Source organism: Mobula hypostoma, chromosome 13 (assembly GCF_963921235.1).
Source record: "Mobula hypostoma chromosome 13, sMobHyp1.1, whole genome shotgun sequence".
In the NCBI taxonomy this organism is placed as follows: Eukaryota; Metazoa; Chordata; class Chondrichthyes; order Myliobatiformes; family Myliobatidae; genus Mobula; species Mobula hypostoma.
In genome coordinates this window covers 88,070,586-88,093,053 of record NC_086109.1, presented here as the reverse complement: position 1 = coordinate 88,093,053, position 22,468 = coordinate 88,070,586, and the positions used below count along the sequence as shown (strand labels likewise).

The following is a 22,468-nucleotide window of genomic DNA, read 5'->3' as shown; positions in this document are numbered from 1 at the left end:
CTGTTCCTAATAGCAGAATATGAACCTGTAGTCAGCTCCATTATTCTGTGCTGATTAAAGTGCCCAGCAAGTTTAAAATTGATGAGGACGAGAGCAGAAAATGATTAGGTGTTTAGAACCCAATTTGACTGGTCTCCCTCTTGCTACTGTTGGCGGAAGGTGCAGGAGTCTTGGGTCCCACGCTACAAGGTTCAATCGCCTTGGTGGCTCATGGCTCATGGCTGTGGACTCACTTTCGGCTGCTGTTTGATGTTTATTGTTCTCAGTGCTGAACCCGCTTTACTGTTTCCGCGATTTGACCGAGGTTTTCAGCCATTGACTCTTGTGCTGGCTTTACTCGCCTCAGCGGCTTGTGACTGTAGACGCACTTGAGGGGATTCTACGGTTTGATGTTTAATGTTTTGTGTGTTACTTGTGTGTGTGATTTGTTCTTTTTCTTGCCCAGCTGATGTTCTTGATGTGTGGGATTTTTCTCTAATCAGGTTCTACGGTGATTCCTCGTTTTGTTGCTGTCTGCAAGAAATGAATCTCAACGTTGTATACTGTATACGTACTATGATAATACGTATACAGGTATCCTCTGCTTTCTGAACGTTCTCTTTACGACATTTCGCTTTTATGAAAGACCTACATTAGTACCTGTTTTTGTAAACCGAAAGAGGATTTTCGATTTTACGAAAAAAGATGCTCGCTTTAAACTTGTGTTTACCCCAAGAAAGACTACCATGACCATGAAGCCTTGCGCGGGCAGTTGTGCGCGCATGTGTGACGTGCGAATGAGTGTACGTGTGCACGCGTGACGTGCGTGTATGTGCCGATTTTTTTTTTGACAAATCAATTTTGGCTCAAACTTCCCGATTCTGTTAAGTGGAACTACACTGCACATACATTATTTCTACTTTATATCGGCTGTGTATTTATCATATCATTCCCGTTTATACTATATGTTAGTGTTATTTTAGATTTTATGTGCTATTTGGTAGGTTATTTTTTGGGTCTCCGAATGCTCAAAAAATTTTCCATATAAATTAATGGTAATTGCTTCTTTGCTTTACGACATTTCAGCTTACGAACGGTTTCATAGGAATGCTGCACATTCGGATAGTGGGGGAAACCTGTACTTTAACTTCCCAATGTCTATACTCGTCTGACCGATGAAGGCCAGCATGCTAAAAGTCTTCTTCACCACCCTGCTTATCAATACCTTTTCATAGTTTACATTCTTGGTTATGCACTTTGTCTGGAAATCCAAGGGTTTACTACTGACAGAATTACTGATATATGTGGGAAACGCTGGTCCATTGGAGAATACGAAATTTCAATGATCAGTGATCACTGATTGGGGCTCAATTCCTGCTGCTGTTTGTAAGGAGTTAATACGTTTTCCTTATGACTATCTGAGATTCCTCCAAGTGCTCCGGTTTCCTCCCACATTCCAAAGACATGTAGGTGAGGGGTCAGTGAGTTGTGAGCATGCTCTGTTGGTGCTGGAAGCATGGTGTCACTTGACTGCCCCCAACATGATACTTGGACTGTGTTGGTCATTGACACAAAACAACATGTTTGAATGTACACGTGACAAATAAAGCAAATATCAAAATCTTAAAACATGAGGGAACTGTAGCATGAGTCAAACTAGTTGGTCAGTACTCCAGAGGCCAGACCAACAACCCAGAACAAGAAGTTCAGATCCCAGCATGCCAACTGTTCACTTTAATTAACAAAATGAGCATGTCTCAATAATAGTGGACATAGCTTTGAATCAAAAAGCTGTCATAACTGAAAAAGAACTCTATAATATTTGAATATAATCTCAAGTTCTATTACAGCTGCATTTCTTACCTGCAACATTCAAAGTTGACAATAATATCACGGGAACAATTCTGCCTTTATAACCTTCTCCACAAACCAGAACTAAACATAGAATATGACAGCATAGTACAGGCACTTCAGCCCACTATACTGTACCAACCAGCTAACCTACTCCAAGATCAATCTTACCATTCCCTCCTGCAGAGTCCTCCATTTCCCAATTCATGTGCCAATCTAAATATCTCTTAAATGTCTCAAATGTATCCGCCTCTAGCACCACCCCTGGCAGCACTTTGTCACTCTCTGTGTAAGAACTTACCTTTGACATCCTCCCCCAACACCCCCATACTTACCTCCAATCACCTGAAAATTATGCCCTCTCGTATTAGCCATTTCTGTCCTGGTAAAAAAAAGCACTGACTGTCCACTCTAACTATGCCTTTTATGATCTTGCACGTCTCTGTCAAATCATCCCAATTCTCTTTCACTCCAAAGAGAAAAGTTCGAGCTTTTCTCGTAGAGCAAGGTCTCTAATACAGTTTCCTGGTAAATCTCTTCTGCACCCTCTTGAAAGTTTCCACATCTTTCTGGTATTGAGGTGACCAGACTGAACACAATTCGCTAACTATGGATTAACCACTTTTATAGAGCAGCAACATTACCTCGAGGCTCTTGAACTCCGTCCCCTGAATAATAAAGGCCAAGTACCATATGCCTTCTTAACCACACTAATAACTTGTGTAGCAATTGTATACTGACTTTTCGTTCATCAGCAGAGGATCATCATGGTGGTGTTTTGTAAAACAATTACTGCTGTACCATGCAGCATTCATCACCATCTTGATAGGCAATTTTCAGGGTCTTGCCTCAAGAGCAAATTAGTGCAATTAAGTGCATCCCCCCATCTTCTCTGAACACAGTGACTTGGCTCTGAAGAAGTTGCCAAGGCCCTCCTACATGGTGGGTTATTGAAATGACACCCAACAGGATTCTAGGCCAACTAATACATAGGGTTTGTTTGTATCCTGATCTGGAACTAACCATGAAGATAGCTTCTCAGAACGTACCTTGTTCTTGTGCTTTCCACTTGACATTTTGTTTTTAATGTAGCTGAAAGTCCGATACACTTTAGTGCTGCTTTTTCCTTCCAAATCTTTTCTTGTAGGACTCTGTGGCAACTGGATATTATCCTCCTCTGAGATGCTGTGTAATGAGAGAAAAGACAATTGTTTCAAGTGACACTTTATGCCAGCTTCACTAAGAAATTTCTACATTGTGTATTGGGCAAATACAGGGATAATTTGGTAGGTCAAAGAGCTGGATGAGTTGAGACATGGAACGTATACAGAGAGGTAAGAGTGCCAGAAAAAGGTGTTTGTGGAGGTAAGGAAATAAATGAGGCAGCAGATAGGTAAACATGGAAGGAATGAAAGGATTCCTGTCCCAGGCTGAGCAAGGCTACAGGAAGCCAGGGCCTTCAATGAGTACTCCTGGAAGAAAACTGAGAGCACGCTTGAGCAAAAGGGCAAAAATGAGCAAACATTCAGAAAGAACTTGCGGGAAGTGAGTGAGTGAACTTCTGGTAAGACGGCAGCACGCTTGGTCGCAGCGGCCTCTCCGGGGTCCAACAAATGGTGCAGATCTTTGTCTGAAAACATTTTACTAGTAATCGCAAGACTGTCTTGGACATTGGTAATACAAAATATTGCAAGTCCAGTTCACTGGTTCATTGGCAAGACAGCAGGGGAGCTGTGTGGCCTCAGAGACCAGGCTCTCATACTGTCGTGTTGCCTGTTCAGCCACCCAGCAGAGGCGGTACAGAAGGCAATGTGGGAGAGAACAGAGGCAAGGCAGGTGAGATGTAATCTGTGCTGGGTTTGGGGCTGGCCCCTGAAGGCTGTCTTTCCCATTAGTGCTGACCTCCTGTGTTCGCTCCCAAAAAGACAAGCTGTATTGCCTTCATCTGCTGCTGACTCAGCACGAGATGAGAAAGTGCTGCGTACTTTTTCTTGTGGAAACGTGGCTCCAGGACAGCATCCCATGAACAATAAATCTTCAGGCTGTGTCACTCGGGGATTTGTGCTGACATTAATTTGTGGCCGTATGCACTATCTGTACTGTTTTGCACTTTAGCCCCAGAAGAACGATATTTCATTTACCTATATATATGTGTATGGTTAAATGAAGATTAAACTTTAACTTGACCATGAACTTGAGTGATATCCATGATACAAATTCGCTTTCTGTATATATTTGATCATATGCAGAATGACAGCATGATTCATCGAGCCCAGTGGAGTGAGATTTATAGAAACTACTATCCAAATCCCAACCAAAATTGCTCTCTGATTTGATTTGACACATAGGATGCATTTCACTGTATGTTTCCATGTACAAAGAAAATATAAGGCTAATCTCAATCTTAAAGAAACTGCAAAACAAACCTAAATCCCATGTACAAACAGAAAGTTGGTGTAGCTTACCTCTGACCAAGAGAATTAATGGTGGATGATCTTATATCTGGAAAATAAAAGATCCAGAATTAATTTCTTAGCAGTTTTCAAAGTGCTGAAGTTTGAGACATCTTAAGACTCAGTGACACAGGAAGTTCTGGAGAAATTGAGCTGATTAAATCTGCCCAACGTGTGTGAACAGGATTGGAGAAGATACTCATCGTTACTACCAGGACATGCTGGCACACATTGTGAAGTTGAAGTAAGAGGAATGATGGATACTGGGTATTGATACTGTATATTCAAAGAAACTGGGTGATAATCAATGCTCCCAAAATGCTGCAGGAACTCAGCAGGTTTGATAGCATTAAGGAGGGGAATAAACAATCGACATTTCAAGGATGAAGGGCCTTGGCCTGAAACGTCTGCTTATTCTATAAATGCTGCCTGACCTGCTGAGTTTTTTCAGCATTTTAAGTATGTTGCTCAAGATTTCCAACATCTGTAGAATCTCTTGTGTTGCTGATGATCAATACTGCCTAGATCTGTCTGTAAGGAGTTTCTCTTCTAAATATTGATACCTAAGTTTCACGATTCAAGATTGTATAATGTCACTTCCAGTATATAAGTGTAAAAAAGAATGAAACAATTTGCTCTGGATCCAATGCAACCCGAAAGAAAAACACAATAAGAACACAATAATAATAATAAAATACAACAAATATATATACATAAAATAGCTTATATACATAGATTGATTATATGTCCATAAAGTGATGCTAGGCACAGGAGTATCTGTACATAAGGTAACTGACAGGAAGTGGTGGTTGTTGGGTGGGTTAGTGGGCGGAGGTGTTGCTGCTTGGGGAATGTAACCGTTTTTAAGTCTGGTGGCCTTGGCATGGATGCTACGTCGCCGCCTTCTGATGGGAGTGGGATGGAAAAGTCCTTGACCAGGATGAGTGGGATCCTTCAAGATGTTGCTGGCCTTTTCCTGGTACCTTTCTGTATAAATGACCTTGATGGTGGGTAGGCTGGTGCCAGTGATGCGGTGATGATTTGGTTTTAGGAATCCACCGGTGTTGGAGGATTGCTAAAAACAAAATGAGATTTTAATTAAAAAAAAAATTGACTTATGGAATATGGTGCATTATGGATCCCACCTGCAGTTTTGTGTGCGGTTTTGATCTTTTTTATCTGGGCAAAGACATTCTTGTTCTGGAGAGAGATCAACCAAGGTTCATTGGACTAATTCCAGAGATGGCAGGAATGATGTAGGAGGAGCAATTTGATCTACTCCCGCTAGAATTTAGAAGAATGATAAGGGGAATATAGGGAAGACTATAAAATTTAATTAGGACTATCTGAGACTAGAAGCAAGGACGATGTTCCCAATGGCTGAACATTCTGGATCCAACAATCACAGCCTCTGGATATGGGTTATGACATTTGGAACTGAGATCAATGGAAATTTCTTCATTCAGAGAGTAGAATCTGAAGAATTCTCTCCCATAGGAGGCCAAGTTAATAAATGCATAGGAAAGAATCAGATAGATTTCTCAGTGCCAAAGTGATTGAGGAATATGAAAAAAAGCAGGAACAAAGTACTGAAATAGAGAATCAGCCTTTCACCAGAGGCCTAGTCCTATTCCTGTGTTCACAATTGCTGACATTATAGTAGACCATTTGTTAAAAAGTATCACATCTGGGCATCTCCAAATGGTGACCAGAGCAGGTTAGGTTAATGTAGATTGCGTCCTTGGCAAACACCAGAGATCACCTGCTGCTAAAGATGGATCACCTGAAGTCTATGTTGTCTTGACCCCATATAGGGATCAACACCATTCTCCTGCCTTTTCCCCGTTAACTTTGATTCCCTTACTAGTCAAGAAGCTATCAATCTCTGTTTTAAATATGCTCAACGACTTGGTTTCCACAGGAGTCTGTGTTAATGAATTTCGCAGATTCACCACCCACTGGTTGAAGAAATTCTTCCTGACCTTTGTTCTAAATGGGCCTCCTTGTATTCTGAGGCTGGTTCTGTACCTTCCCACTATTGGAATATCCTCTCCACATCCACTCTATCGAGCCATTTCAATATTCAATAGGTTTCAATGAGATCCCTCCTCAATCTTCTTAGCCCCAGTGAGTACAGGCTCAAAACCATCAAGCGTTCCTCATACGTTAAGCCTCTATTCCTGGTATCATTCTCATAAACTGAGATATTTGTACTAAAAGTACAATTTTATTTAAAACCTTCATAATTGTGTGTGTGTATATATATATGAGGTGATAAATAGATCAAAGTTTCTCACGTTTCTTTTTTCAGAAACGTGCCAAGAAAACAGATAGGGGAAGAGATAACAAATAACTGCCATCTTTTCATAGATGCAGGTGCTGCATCCGAGCTCGATTTCAACATTAAAGAAAAATTTGGATAGGTACATGGATGGCAGGGATATGGAGGTCTATGGTCTGGATGCAGGTTGATGGGACGAGGGAGGTTATATGGTCCAGCATTGACTAGATGGGCTGAAGGGCCTGCTTCTGAGCTCTACTTTTCTATGACTCTATTACTGAAACGCTAATTTCACACATATACACTCCGAAAACATACATTTTATAATCTGAATATTTATTAAAGTACATAGTAATACACAGAAGAGCCCCTTCGAGCCGAGACTCTTCACCAGGACCCGAAGAAAGGTCTTTGCTCCAAAACATCGACTGCTTATTCCTCTCCATAGATGCTGCCTAAACCTGCTGAGCTCCACCAAAATATTGCATGTGTTACTCAGGATTTCCAGCATCCGTAGAATCACCTGTGTTTATCATTAAAGATCATGTTTCTCTTATATATTCAGGAATATTACATATGGCCCAAGAACCTCCCTTATTTTGCAATGGAATAACTGTAAGAAGGCAGATTTCCATTGTCAATATCACTGGTGACAGCAACAAATGCCATGTCACTCCACCTGGGTCTGGTATGGGAAAGGGAAGCCAAGAAGATTTTATAGATGAGAATAAATACTCAAACTTCACAGCACTGGAATATTCAAAAGCCAAAGTTTCCAAATTCCCACCCCAACAAGCTGATATTCTCAAGCTATAATATTGGTTCTTTAAAACTTTATTACCATACCATTTGAATTCAAAGGAGTTGCCCTGGAAGTAACATAGTTTTATGTGCACTTGGGACGGCACGTTTGCACAGTGATTAGTGCAAGGCTTTACAGTACCAGTGACCTGGGTTTAATTCCGTCAGCTGTTTGTAAGGAGTTCGTACGTTCTCCCCATGACCACGTGGGTTTCCTCCAGGTGCTCTGGTTTCCTCCCACAGTCCAAAGGCGAAACAGCTGGTAGGTTAATTGGTCATTGCAAATTGTCCCATAATTAGGCTAGGGTTAAATTGGGGGTTGCTGGGGGGTGCAGTTTGAAGGGCCATTTCTGTGCTGTACCTCAACAAATAAATAAATAACAAGTAACCACACTTCTTTGGTGCACTGCAATTTGCATCCCCATAAAGAATGTGAATCACACACGGGCACAATGAGTTATTAGGCGACAGCTAGTGGAGTGCTGTTTGTGAGGAGTTTGCCTTCCACCCCCACCTCCCTACCCCACAACTCTGTGGTCTTTCTCTGGGTGCAGCAGTTTCCTCCCACAATGCAAAGAAGTACAAGGCTGGTAAAGATAAAGATCTTTTAAACATTAGCTTTATTTGTCATAGCTACTTCGAAACATGCAGCAAAATGTGTCACTTTGCATCAAATCAAATCGGCAAAGATCGTCCTAGGCAGCTCATAAGTGTTGCCACGCAACCAATCCAACACAGCTTGCTACTCACTAACCCTAACAAGACATCTTTGGAAATTGGAAGGAAACTGGAGCACCCAGAGGAAACCCACGCAACCACAGGGAGAATGTGCAAACTCCTTAAGGAGGTGGTAAGAATCAATCTCCAATCTTACAGCAAACTACTGTAAGGTGTTGTGCTAAAAATACTATGCTATCATGCCAATCTGGTAGGTCAACTGGCCACTTTCAATTGCTCCTAGTATGTAGTTGAGTTTGTGGCGTCTTGGGGGAGATCAAAGTTCAAAGAAAATTTATTATCAAAGTACATATATGTCACCATATACAACTCTGAGATTCATTTTCTTGCAGGCATACTAGATAAATCCATGATAGAATCAATGAAAGACTGAACCAAATTGGGTGTTCAACCAATGTGTAAAAGAGAACAAACTGTTCAAATACAAAAAGAAATAATAATAGTAAAAATAAACAACTAAGCAATAAACATCAAGAAAATGAAATGACAAGTCTTTGAAGGTAAGTTCATAGGCTTTGGAAATATTTCAGTGATGGGGCAAGTGAAGTTGATGAGAACATCGGGAGACTTTAAAAAAAAAAGTGGGATTAATGTACGATTAATGAAGGAATTCTGATGGCTAGCACAGATTCAATGGCCGAAGGGCCTAGTATCAGTGCTGTATCCTCTGATGACTCCATGTAAGTATTTCTTGTAAAACTGCCCTGAGAGTAAATGTGTGCACCCTATATTTCTAACATTCTTGTTTCCTACTGTTGGAATGGCTGTAGAATGGTTAATTATCTTGTCTTTTTCTTGTACTTTAAGCTTTCTATGCTTGCTTACATTTTTATATCATCACCTATAAAATACGTGTAATTGCTCGGTGAATTTTCCAGTAATTACGATACAGTTGGCTCTGTATTATTCTTGAAACTTCTTAAGTTTCAATAGCAGGTGTCACGTTACTTGAATCTGGCACTTTTATAGTCCTGGTGAAGGATCTTGGCCTGAAACATCGACCCTTTGTTCCTCTCCGCTGATGCTGCCTGACTTGCTGTGCTCTTCTAACATTCTGTGTGTCTGCGTGTTGCTCTGGATTTCCAGCATCTGCAGAATCTCTTGTGTTTATTATGCTACTGGTTAATTGTTATCAGTGGAATTTCTGTTATCTCAGTCTGGTATGAGAAAACCACGACTACTTTTTATTCTGCTTTTTTGCTTCTCACAACGTTCCTCCTCCCTCTTCGCTCTTGTGATGTTCAATAAAATGGCTGTAAGCAACAATTTTTATGCCTAGCTCTTGACTTCCAAAGAACCTTTGGATCCCAAAGGCATCAGTTTCCAACAATCAACACAAGTCCTGATGAAGGGTCTTGATCCAAAACGTTAGCTCTTCAAAAATGCTGCCTGACCTGTTGAGCTCTTCCAGCATTCTGTGTGAGTTACTCAAGATCTAGCAATGCTCAAGGAATTAATGTTTAGTTGATTAAAATGAAAATCACAATTGTTTTTGAGCAACTCCTGGAACGAAGAGTCTTCAGAACCATCAAATGATACAACACCAACAAGGCAAGAGCTGTGCGAAGGGCTTCAGAAACCTTTACTATAGGGTTAAGAGTCTTCAGTGAAGCAGGAAGTAGCAGCACAGGAAGGAGGAAGGGCAAGGGTATGTGTTGGGCAATCTATCTGTAGATTAAAAGGAAACGAGAGTTAGAAAAAGTTGGAAGGAGCACTGGCCAGAGGAGAAACATGGCACAGAGGCTGAGATTCAAGTTATGACGGGAATCATTTCAGTTTCAGACTACTAACACTGGAACACTGGACACAAGAGATTCTGCAGGTGCTGGAAATTTGACTGTTGTTTCCCAAGAAAGCTTCATAACCAGAAAGGATTCCCAGCATTTATGTTGAGCCATACATAAAAAAAACAACACAGGTCAGGCAGCACCAATGGTAGTTAATAAGCAGTCTATACTTCAGGCTAAGAACCTACATCAGGACACATAAAGAGGTTTTTATTGCTGGGATTCCCTTCATTAATTTGGGACACCAAGTCACGTAATTGGGGCAAGAGACTGTTGCTGAACAGGTTCTAACTGGCATCAGACAATGCAAATGTGTGGCCATTAGATGCTACACTGTGCTCAGAGCGATCAGCTTTTAAGTTGCTTCAGTTGTGTGTTTCTGTTCAAAAAGCAGTGATTTTTGTCACTGATAGTTGGTGAGGAGTAAGCAAGAGGACAATTGCCAACTGTTTTGCTCACTGCAATTTCAAGTACTCACACTTGGAAACGCCAGAAACGGCCGGGAATGAAAATGAAACAATTTTACTACTTCAACGAGCTAGGAACTACAAAGAATTTGAAGGTATTGACAATCATCTGATACAGGCCAGTGGTGTAATGGTATCAGCATCGGACTTCAAGGCGAATGGTCCCGAATTTGAATCTGGCTGGCTCCTTGCAAGCTTTCAATCCATGCTGGGTTGAGCGTTGAGCGAGCAACTCGGTCTCATAAAATAGTTGGGTGTATAGAGGGAGGATAGGAGGATGAATACAGGGCCCTGGTGGAGGACCTTGTCAAATGGTGCAAGCTGAATCATCTGCAGCTCGACATCAGTAATATAAAGGAGATGGTGATGACGTGGATGTGGTGACGACTGCTAAGTACCTGGGGTGCACCCGGATGACAGACTTGAGTGGAGCACCAACACAGAGGCTGTGTACAAGAAAGACCAAGTCGCCTCTACTTCCTAAGGAGACAGGCCCTTTGGAGTATGCAGGCCTCTTCTTCACATGTTCTACCAGTCTGCTGTCGCCAGTACAATCTTCCATGTGGTGGTGTGCTGGGGCAATGGCATCAACACGGGTGATGTCAATAGGCTCAATAAACTGAATAGAAAGGCTGGCTCTGTTATAGGAGTCAAACTGGACACACTGAAGGCGATGTAGAACACAAGACCCTGCGGAAAATCCTGAAAATTCTGAACAGTGTTTCTCACCCTCTCCATTTCACCTTGGCTGAACAGAGGAGCATTTTTAGTAATAGACTAAGGTAACTGCACTATATGTGGTCATTTTTACCGCTGGCCATTAGGCTTTATAATGAGTCAACCTACAGTCGGGGAAGTGATGACCCCCCCCCCCCCACTGTTAGTCTGTTTGAGGTAACTTATTTTTTAATTTTTTCTTACTTCTCTTCTAATATTTGAATATCTGTGCACTTGTAACGCTACTGTGACACTGCAATTTCCTTTGGGTCAATAAAATATCTATGTAACTATTATTGGTGGTGTTTAATTTCTACTGTATTTTATTTAAATACATAATTTATAACTCAGCTTGTCTTTTTATACCTTTTTAACTATTTCCATGAAACTGGCTAATTGGGATAGCTGCTTAATTGGGCCAAAATGTACAGGTCCCGATGCATCCCAATTGATTTATATTATTATGTATTGCACTGTACTGCTGCCACAAAATAACCAATTTTATAGCATATGTTAGTGATATTAAACCTGATTCTGATTCCCCCCCCCCCCCACCCCACAACCCACTTTCTTATTTTGGCATCTCCCCCTTCCTTTCCTGTCCTGAAAGTTTTTGGCTCAAAACATTAACTGTTCATTCCCCTCCATAAATGCTGCCTGACCAGCTGAGTTCCTCCAGCGTTTCATGTGTTTTGCTCAACATAAACATTGGGAAATATTTCTGGCCTCAAAGTTTTCCTGGGAGATCTGCGCAGATGACAGTCAAATAATGCTGCAATAAGATCGACCACTTCAAAAGCAAAAGAGAATAGTCAATAATGCCTTTGAGATTCCTGGCAGATATTCATATCTGCCCTGATGCAAACGCAAGCTCAGCACTGATAAGTCCAACAGAAAAACTGTTAATGGTAATGGTCCAAGGCATAAAAAAGGCTGGGAACCCCTGCAGTAAATCAATAGCCACACAATGAAGTGCAGCACTTTCCCAATTTCAAGTGTGTATTTTCCATAGATTTTGATTGGATCAGTGGATTTCACACGAAAACTCAAGGAGTCTTCGTCTAGGCAGTAGGGGTTCCCAGCCCGGGTTCCACAAAACCCTTGCATAATGGTATGGTCCATGGCATAAAAAAGTTTGGGCACCCCGGTCTAGAGGTAGCAATCTGTTAGGGGCTGCAAATACTTTGCTCTTTAGACAAAACACTTGAAGACCCTGTGCCGATAGGCTGGTCCTGGACTTATTTCATAATTTACTGGCATAATTTACATATTACTATTTAACTATTTATGGTTCTATGACTATTTATTATTTATGGTGTAACTGTAATGAAAACCAATTTCCCCCCTGGGATCAATAAAGTATGACTATGACTATACTACATTTGGTATATTTTGCAGAAGACACCAGACAACCCAATTTCTTCAAGAACTGAATATCTATTGTGGACAAGTTCACAATGTGAGTCCAAAAAGGTCACTTTTCATGTAATATCATTAATTCCAAAGAGTGGAAAACATCAATAGCATCATATTGGTGTTGTGGCTAGGAACATTACTATTCCATATCACACCATCCACAATCAAAAGTCACTTTCTATGATTGTAGATATTAGCAATTTACATCCTTCATCAATATCTCCAACACTGAGGCTCTCATCAATTATGTTCAGTTAATTAATTACATTAAATCACTTTGCTCCATTGGCAGGATACATTGTTTGAATCCTCAACACAGACTCTCAAAATACAGCCTGTTAGAGGAAGAATATCTTTCTGTAAGACTATCAGTCATAGGAGAGTTAATTATGGCTGATTTATTTGCCCTGTGTGAAAAGGCTGCCCCTCATGTTCTTTTTAAACCTTTCTCTTCTCACTTTAACGGTGCGACTTAGGAACAGAATTAGGCCATTTTATCCCCATTGAATCTGCTCAACTATTTGATTATAGCTGATTTATTTTTCCTCTCAATCACATTCTCCTGTGTTCTCCCCATAAACTTTGATGGCCTGACTAATCAAAAATCTATGAGCTTTTGCTTTAAATACACCCAATGACTTGGCCTCCACAGCCATCTGTGGCAATGAATTCCATAGACTTACCATAGAATTCCTTTTCAATTTTCTGATTCTTTGGTGGTTATACTGCAAAATCCATTTACTTTTGATGTTAAAGATCTGGATAGCTCCAACATTCATTTCAATTCCCCTTGATACACAGAGGAAAACAAATGAAGTCTGCTTGAAAAAGAAATACAACATTGCCACTGACTGCTGGGAACTCCTACCCCATGATCACTCAAAATGGAGGAGGAACGCTGGGAGGGGTATTGAGAACTTCAGATCCATGGCAATGGGAGCTAGCGGAGGCCCTGCACTAGTGATTCAAAGTAAATTTGGGATTAAAGTGCATATTTGCCACCATATGAACCTTGAGATTCATTTTCTTTCAGGCATTTACAGGAAAATAAAGCATAGTAGAATTTATGAAAAGCTATACATAAAGACTGACAATCAATGTGGTAAAGATGACAAATTGTGCAAGTAACTTATAAACAAATAAATAATACTGAAAATATGAGTTGTAGAGCCCTTGAAAGTGAGCGTATAGGTTGTGGAATCAGTTCAGCGTTGAGGTGAGTGAAGTTGCCCACGCTGGTTCAGGAGCTTGATGGTTGAAGGGTAATAACTGCTCCTGGACCTCAGTGGTGTGGGACCTAAGGCTCCTGTAACTTCTTCCCGATGGCAGTAGTGAGAAGAGAGCATTACCCGCATAGTGGGGGTCCTTGATGATGGATGCTGCTTTCTTGCGGTAGCACCCTGTGTGGACGTGCTCAGTGGTGGGGAGGGCTTTGCCTGTGATGGACTGGGGTGAAAAGAACAGGCAACTTTACAAGCTACCAAGTTAACTGCCCTATTCTTAGGCACTATCTGTGTCAGGTCTGATTCCTTGAATGTATTCTGAGCTGGATGGTGAGACCAAAGAAGTGGAAGTTCGTCGATTTTGATCCCACTAAGGGACTTTCAAAGACAACTGCAGTCATTCCACTGTATTCATAACACAGTACCTCAGTATATTACCAAGGTCCAGCAACTCAATTGGCAAAGGGTTGCTGTTCCTCCTTTCAGAGTGACTACAGCTCAGAAAAAGGAACTCTAAGTAAAAAGGATGCAACTAGTTCAGCTTTGCATGAGTTTTGGCAGAGTTTCACAAGAGTATGCTTCACACCATCAAACATTGCCTTTCATATCTACTAAAATGTCACAAATAATTTTTCTTGTGGTTTTCTTTTAGCTAATTTACCAACATTTTAGAAGTACATTAAACTAATGAAGTTATTGGGTGGTGGGCTGGAGATACGTTTCTACCAAAGGTGGTGTAAGGCACTCCCTCCCTCCACACCCTTGGACAAGGTGTAACATCTGCTTAGCACCCCCCGATCAGGGTCATGTGAAGTGATGGGAGCAGGTGGTGGATGGTTATGAGCAGCTGGTGCATATCACAAGTCCTGGTTCTGATACCACTGACGCCACTCTGAAGAGTATTGATAATGGCTGGGGGTCACCCATCTTGTAAAGACGCTACCCAGAAGAAGGCAATGGCAAACCACTTCTGTAGAAAATTTGCCAAAATAATCACTGTCATGAGACCATGATCATCCATGTCATACAGTTTGGCACATAATGATAATGATGATGATGAATGAAGTTATAAATGCCTACTTCAGTAACCAATCAATTGTCTCAGGTCCTAAGGAAATGAAATGGCAAGTGGCTTGCCAGGGGAATCTGAGGATTCTGACATCTTATTGCTGAGCAATAAATTCTCGGCACATTCTAACTCGGCAGCAAATGTTGGAAATCTGACTTTTCGCAGTTAATTTAAGGCAATGTTCCAGTACTGTTGCTCAAATGTCCATCTAACCCCAACACACTGTCAACCGTGGAGCAGCTCGTCGCAGGAAAGCAGCAACCATCATCAGGGACCCCTACCACCCAGGTCATGCTCTCTTCTCACTGCTGCCACCAGGAAGGAGGTACAGGAGCCTCAGGACTCACACCACCAGGTTCAGGAACAGTTATTACCCCTCAAACCAGAGAGAATAAATTCACTTCACTTGTCCCATGACTGAAATATTCCCAGAACCTACGGACTCCCTTTAAATAAATCTATCTTATGTTCTCGATATTTATTTATTATTCTTATTTCTCTTTTTGTATTTGTACAGTTTGTTGTCATTTTCATATTAGTTGAAGTAGTCTTTTATTGATTCTATTATGGTTATTATTCTATTATGGATTTATTGAGTATGCCTGCAAGAAAATGAATTGAGGGTTGTGTATGGTGGGATATATGTACCTTGATTATAAATTTACTTTGAACTTATTATCAGTAAACATTTACATTCTTCTATGCAGGGTTGCTGAAGAGTTATTTAGGGCCGTAAAGTTCGCTGAACATTTCCTTCTTTCCGCCAAGGGGTAAAATTAATCTCTCCAAAGTCAACATAATTGAATATAAATAAGTCATTATTTATAGCGATGACGATGATATTCCCAGGTTGTTTCGGCTCTTGCAACCAGATCTCATAAACCAAACCATAAATCTTCAAAGTACTTTTCCTTTGAAGTTAATTTGGTTAAAGAAATATTTCAGGCTGGTAGTGGTATGGGAAAACTGTGAACTATCTGAGCTAGTCCAGTGCACAGCTGAGCTCTTACCTTTATTTTGTGCTCCAAAAACTCAACTATGGATCACCAGAGACTCAATAATAACCTGGCAGTTTAAACTGAACTTGGATATCTGATATTTTTCCCCAGTGAACTATTTTGTAGTAAAAAGATATTTACTCCTAAGATTTTTATTTTTAATTAACCAAGTTGGAAAAAAAGTAGAATACCTCACTTTCTGAGAGTTCTTTCCGAGGTGTGTCAGAACTAAATGGAAAATTCATCTATAAAAATATGTGCAAATAATTTTGTAATAACTAATGCAGAGGAAAGCTCCTGTCCTCAAACTGATTCAAGATTCTGACACTGCTTAAGAACATTAAACTAAAGAAAACATTTTGCACAAAAGGAAAGCAAATTCAAGGATGGTTTTAAGGTTAGAGAATAATTATATCCGTCATGTAAGCCCATTAAAATATCCATTGATATACAATTGTGCAGAACTAAGCATCAAGAATCTTAACTCAATAGGCACATTTTAACTTTATTCCTTTGGAATACTGCTATTAGATTTATAAAAGAAGAAAGATTTTTATGCCAAGATTTACTTACTATCTGACTCATCATCACTTGAAGAACCAAGAGAAAAGAGAGTTTTAGACTTAGGAAGGAATGGAGAGATATTCAAGGAAAAGGAGATTTTCTTCCTGGACTTGGTTCTTCCGGCTTCTGTTAACAGTAGAATTAAATCATGTATTTTACTGAAAGGAAGAAAATCACATCCGCCTACTATTCCTCCACCACATATCGAGCCAAAGTACTAAGCAGCAAGGTGCAAGGGTACATGCAGGTTAGCCACCATGACTACATTATCTGGTAACTGGTGCTCATTGTATAGAGTGAGAGAGAAGATTGAGAAATCCCGTTTGAAGAAACTTCTGATTAGATTTTTTAACTTCAGCTGAATTGTTCCAAGTAGCAATCCACTTGGAAAGAACAGGAGCCAATTTGACAGGCGTCTCCTGCGCCACAGACACCAGTTACAAAATCCTCAGGGTTGGGTCCACAAAATCCATTCTCTCATTGAACAGCATCAATGTTGTCGTTTGTAGTTTAAGTAAAGCAGATTAGGAGACATTTAAAAATTTGAGACCATGTCCACTCAAACTGTACCAACAAAAAAGTAGTGGGCATAGCTCAGTCCATTACAGGAAAGGCCTTCACACCACTGAGAACATCTACTTGGAGTGCTGCCACAAGAAAGCAGCATCCATCATCAAGGACCCTACCACCCAGGCCATGCTCTCTTCTCGTTCCTACCATCGGAAAGGAGGTACGCGAGCCTTAGGTCCCCCACCTTCAAGTTCAGGAACAGTTACTACCCTTCAGCCATCAAACCAGTGTGGATAACTTCACTCACCTCAGGTCTGAACTGGCTTTACAACATACAGATTCACTTCCAAGGATTCTACAACTCATGTTTTCAGTAAAGTTTATTTATTGTATTTGCACAGTTTGCCTTCTTTTGCAGTTTTTTTTTGTCAGTCTTTGTTAGTGTGTAGCTTTTCATTAATTCTATTGTATTTGTCTGTTCTACTGTGCATGCCTGCAAGGAAATAAATCTCAGGGTTGTATATGGTAACATCCACGTACTTTGATAATAAACTTACTTTCGACTTTGAATTGTGACATTTAGGTTTACTTAGTGTTAAACTTGGCTTGTTATTCTTGTGGCACTGGTAGGAACGGTCTTGGAACCAGTTTAAGTGCATGAGCTGGGCTTACCACATAAGAGGCATGTGGTATAATTCGAAGGGAGACGTTTATGACTATGGTTAAGGATATCTCAGTGCAGTGACATAGATGAACCTCAATGTAAAAGATTCAGGTATGGACCAAGATACTTGAAGGCAGATGGGCGAGCAATGGAGGAGATACGGGTGAGGGCAGCATTGAAGGTGGAGGAAGGGAAACCCTGTTGATCTGGGAGTGTGGGAAAGGTGGGCAAGAATCTAGAAGATGGCAATGCAATCCGGGACATTGGAAGAGGAAACTGGAAAGTGGACAGCAGTTCACAAAACTGGTGGGTTAAGAATGGATTTCTGAGGAGGGCAAGACCTTTGATTTTGGAGACAACCAGGCAGTGCTGAGTAGAGGGTATGACCTATCCTGTGAGTGTTTGGGTGGTCAGAACCAAAAAGCCAGTGACAGGTCTGAGCTCAAGCTGAGAATGCAGGAAGGCAGCTAACCAGTCTGACCTTCAAGCCTGGTACGCTCCCGAGACTGGCCTCAAGCAAGGAGGAACCAGCTGGCACATCTTTGCGCCTTCTGGGGGCACTAACCTTTGCCACCAGGAATCATGGGAAGTGGGTGGGTTCACGGTCTTAAATAACTCTCTCTCTTCTGCCGAGCACAGTGGTGTAAAAGGCTGCTATGGAAGCGAGAAAAAACATTTGAGAAGGGGACCATATTTTAGAATCAGAATCAGGCACATTATCACCAGCACGTCATGAAATTTGTAGTTTTGTGGCCGCAGTACAGTACAAGACATTACTAGAAGTTACACTAAAAGGTAAACAGCACAAAAGAGGATTAGTAATGATTGTGGATTGTTCAGAAATCATGGGACAAAAGCTGTTCCTGAAATGTTGAATGTGGGTTTTCACTACATGAGAGGCCATTTCGGCCCATTGTCTGTACCAGCAAACCGGACAATCATTACTCCCCAATAATTCTCCCCATGAAGTATTCCCACACATTTGAGTGCATTGTGCACAGTTCTGGTCACCTGACTTAGAGGAACGAAGCTTCAAATAACCAATAAGCTTGAAAGGGTACAGAGAAAGCGTACACAGATGTTGCCGGGATTTGAGGCCCGAAGTGACAGGGATAGGGTGAACGGGTTAGGACATTATTTTCTGGTGTACAGGAGAAGAAGGGGAAATATTATAAAGCAGAGGCTCCCAACCTGGGGTCTATGGAGCCCTTGGTTAATGGTAGGGGTCCATGGCATAAAAAACGCAGGGAACCACTCTTACAGAGGGATACAAAATTATGAGGGGCACAGACAGGGTGGATGCATGCATGCAGGTTTTTTCTCCTCCAAGTGGGTGAGACTAGCTCAAGAGGTCATAGGTTTAGGGTGGAAAGGCTAAATATTTAGAGGAATCTGAGAGGGAAGTACGTCACTCAGGGGACGGTGCAAGTGTGGAATGAGCTGCCTGCCGGCAGAAGTAGTGGACAAGGGTTCAATTGTAACATTTAAAAGAAGTTTAGATAGATACATGGATTGGAAGGGTATGGACTACCATGGTCTGAGTGCAAATAGATGGAACTAGGCTGAAAACCAGACTGGTATGGACTACATGGGCTGTAAGGCCTGCTTCTCTGCTGTAGTGCTCTATAACATCCCCATATTCTACCGTGCACGTATACATTAGGGCAAATTTACAACTGGGAAATTAACCTGCCTGGGTGGCGGGGTTGAGACACGTCTCTACCCAAGCAGGTGTAAGGCACGCCTTCCCTCCGCTAACCTGCAGGTCACCCTTGGGCAAGGTGTAGCACCTGCTTAGACAACCCCTCCCCCAACCGATCAGGGTCAGGTGAAGCCATGGGAGCAGGTGGTGGGTGGTCATATGATCAGATGGTGCATATCACAAATCCTAGTTATGCGATCACTGATGCCAGACAATCTTTGAAGAGTATTGATAATGACTAGGGTCAACCACCTTACAAAGACACTGCCTCAAAGAAGGCGATGGCAAACCACTTCTGTAGAAAAAATTGTCAAGAACAATCACAGTGAAAAACCATGATCCCCCATACGTAAAACATGGTACATAGTGATGATGATTTAAATTGTCAACCTGCACATCTCGGAGACATGGGAGAAAACTACAACACTGACAGGAAACCCTCCTGGAGTCACAAAGAGAGCCGAGAAACTCTACTCAGACAGTACCAGAGGGCAGGACTGAACTTGGACAGCTGGAACTGTGTGGCAGCAACCTTATCAGCTGCACCACTACACCGGGAGGACAATCATTGTTCTGGTCACCACAGTACAGCAAGGAATTGGAGAAGTGGTTCACCAGGAGGTTGTCTGGATTAGAGATGAATAATGATAAAGGAGAGGTTGTACAAATTTTGGTTGTTTTCTCCGGAGTTTTGGGGGCTGAGTAGGGGGGATGGGACATTGTGAGAAGCATAGGGTAGATCAGGGGTTCCCAACCTTTTTATGCCATGGACCAATACCATTAAGCAAGGGGTCTGTGGTTGGGAACACACGGGGTAGATAATGCCTCTCCCCCCCCCCCCAGAGAAATTCTCAAATACTAGAGGACGTAGCTTTAAGGAGAGAGGGGAAAAGTTTAAAAAAAGATTTGTGAGCCAAGTTTTTTTTTTAAATTTTTACACAGAGAGTGTGGCTGCCTGGTAGACAGTACCAGGGGTGGGGGTGGAAGTAGAGACAGGTAGTGAAATACGAGTAGTGGGACTTAGACAAGGACATGAAGAGGCAGAGAACGAAGGGATATGGATGACACACAGGCAGAAGCAGAAGGATTACTTTAAATTGGCATTATTGACACCGGTGTCGTCGCAGAGCAATGTGTGGTTAAGTGCCTTGCTCAAGGACACAACACGCCGCCTCAGCTGAGGCTCGAACTAGCGACCTTCAGATCACTAGACCGACACCTTAACCACTTGGCCACGCACCTGTGCTGTACTGTTCTACATTTAGCCATTGTGATCACAGTATGTGGGTGGGAGTATTTGCTCACAGGGTGCGTGTGAAGCGTCTAGTGCAGTAGTGTAGTAGTGCTTGTAGTTAGTGCACGTTGCATGCTGTATGCTGCACAGTGCTATCTGCTTGCTACTCTCTGCTTACAGCTATTGCCGCTGGCTAGCCTTCTTCATAGAGGGTGAAAAGAGGAGCCGAGTGTGTAAGCCTCTTCCTGCCAGTACAGAGCCTCTCCAGCACCAAGACTCCTGCAGTGCGTTCTTGGAGCCACACAGGGAAACTGGGTATCTTACGGTCCCAGGCTAAACTACAGGGGATCTCGGAGGAGCAGTGGACCCCAGAGACATGGCATGCAGGCCCACCACTGTGTGGACACGCCCTGGCGCCCATCAACCACTGTCCCAGCTATGGGCAAATAGCCCCACTGCCTTGTGGTAAGTCTGCTGAGACAAGGCTAAGGGAGCACACCCTGACAGAAAAGCAATGCGCTGGCGGCGTACAATAGGCGGGCCTTAACAGACAAAGGACCCGGCAGCCTCCTGCAGCAAAGATGTGGGACCGGTTGTCCTGGGATCACCCTTGCCACCGGGATTTACCTCATCACGGTGAAGATAGTGCTACTGGGGATGGTGCACCCCCTGTGGCACTTTAAAATCTTCCTTGCGCAGTTCTCCACCTCTGACCACGGTGAACAATACCTGGACCTTACACATGGTTGAAATCTGACGGCAATGGGATGTCTGGCAATGGCAGCAGGTATGAATGGACTGGAAGCTCCAAGTCAGAACCCTGCACGGCAGCAGCACAGGGTATTTGGTCGTTAGCAGCTGGGACTGAGTGGCAGCTGTTTTCAGCAGACCCCTGAGCGACTGAACAGCCCTATTTAGGGACCGCACTGCTCACCCCAATTAGGGAAGGGCCTAGAAAACGTGGCCTAAAAATTGCCCATACAATCACTCACCTGGATAGGTTACCACGCCTAACGGGTTATTCCACAACTGCGGTCAAAATAAGAAACAAGATAACCTACAACTGGCAACATGGAATGTAAGGACTCTCCTGGACTCATATGGCATCTCTGACAGACCTCACCAGAGAACAGCCTTGATCGCTGCTGAGCTGAGGTGCTACAACATCGACATTGCTGCCCTGAGTGAGACCAGGCTCCTGGATGAAGGCTCTTTAACAGAGGAAGGGATGGGTTACACCTTCTTCTGGAAAGGTTTCCCCCCAGTGGACAACATCTCCATGGAGTAGGTTTGGCCACCAATAACATCTTTCTACCAAGTCTCACAGAAACACCTGTTGGCATTAATGAAAGACTAATGACCCTCCTTATCTCCCTGGCAAAGAAACGTTATGCCACGTTTCTCAGTGCCTATGCACCAACTTTGCCATCTGAGAATGAGGCCAAAGAATGCTTTTATCAGACATTGGATGAAGCTCTTTGCTGGATCCCTAAGAATGATAAGATCCTTTTGCTTGGGGACTTCAACACTAGGGTGGGACAGAACAACAGGATATGGAGTGGAGTGCTAGGTAGGCATGGTATTGGCAAGGTGAATGGAAATGACATGAGGTTACTTACTCTTTGCTCTGAGCATAACCTTACCATAACCTTCACCAGCTTCAAGCAGAAGGCAAAATATGAGACCTCGTGGATGCACCCTCGCTCTAAACATTGGCACATGATTGATTTCATCGTTGTGAGACGTAGTGACATCAAGGATGTTCTCATCACCCGTGCCATGAGAGGTGCAGTGTTGGACTGACCACTGTTTGATTGTGGCCAAGCTCCATATGAAAGCGCGTCCCCCCTTGCGGCTGCAAAAATCCAATAAAAAGTGGCTGATTTGCAACCACCTGAGAAACACAGAAGCAAGAAGTGAATTTCGACGCATCCTAGCTGAGAAACTAAGGGAGCTGGAAACTTGTCTGAGCTCAGGAAATACCATGGAACAACAGTGGACCTATATCAGCTCT

The 22,468-nt window shown here is 42.4% G+C and overlaps 1 protein-coding gene across 7 annotated transcripts in view; it reads right to left on the bottom strand.

Moving 5' to 3' along the window:
- LOC134355758 (A-kinase anchor protein 13-like) overlaps positions 1-22,468 on the bottom strand; it is a 557,767-nt gene that overhangs the window by 136,242 nt on the left and 399,057 nt on the right. For all 7 annotated transcript variants that reach the window (XM_063066124.1, XM_063066122.1, XM_063066127.1 and 4 more), the window contains 2 exons: positions 4,296-4,332; positions 2,880-3,015 (listed from right to left, as the gene is read on the bottom strand). In XM_063066124.1, coding sequence (XP_062922194.1) covers positions 2,880-3,015; positions 4,296-4,332 — 173 coding nt within the window. The remainder of the gene's footprint in view (positions 1-2,879; positions 3,016-4,295; positions 4,333-22,468) is intronic.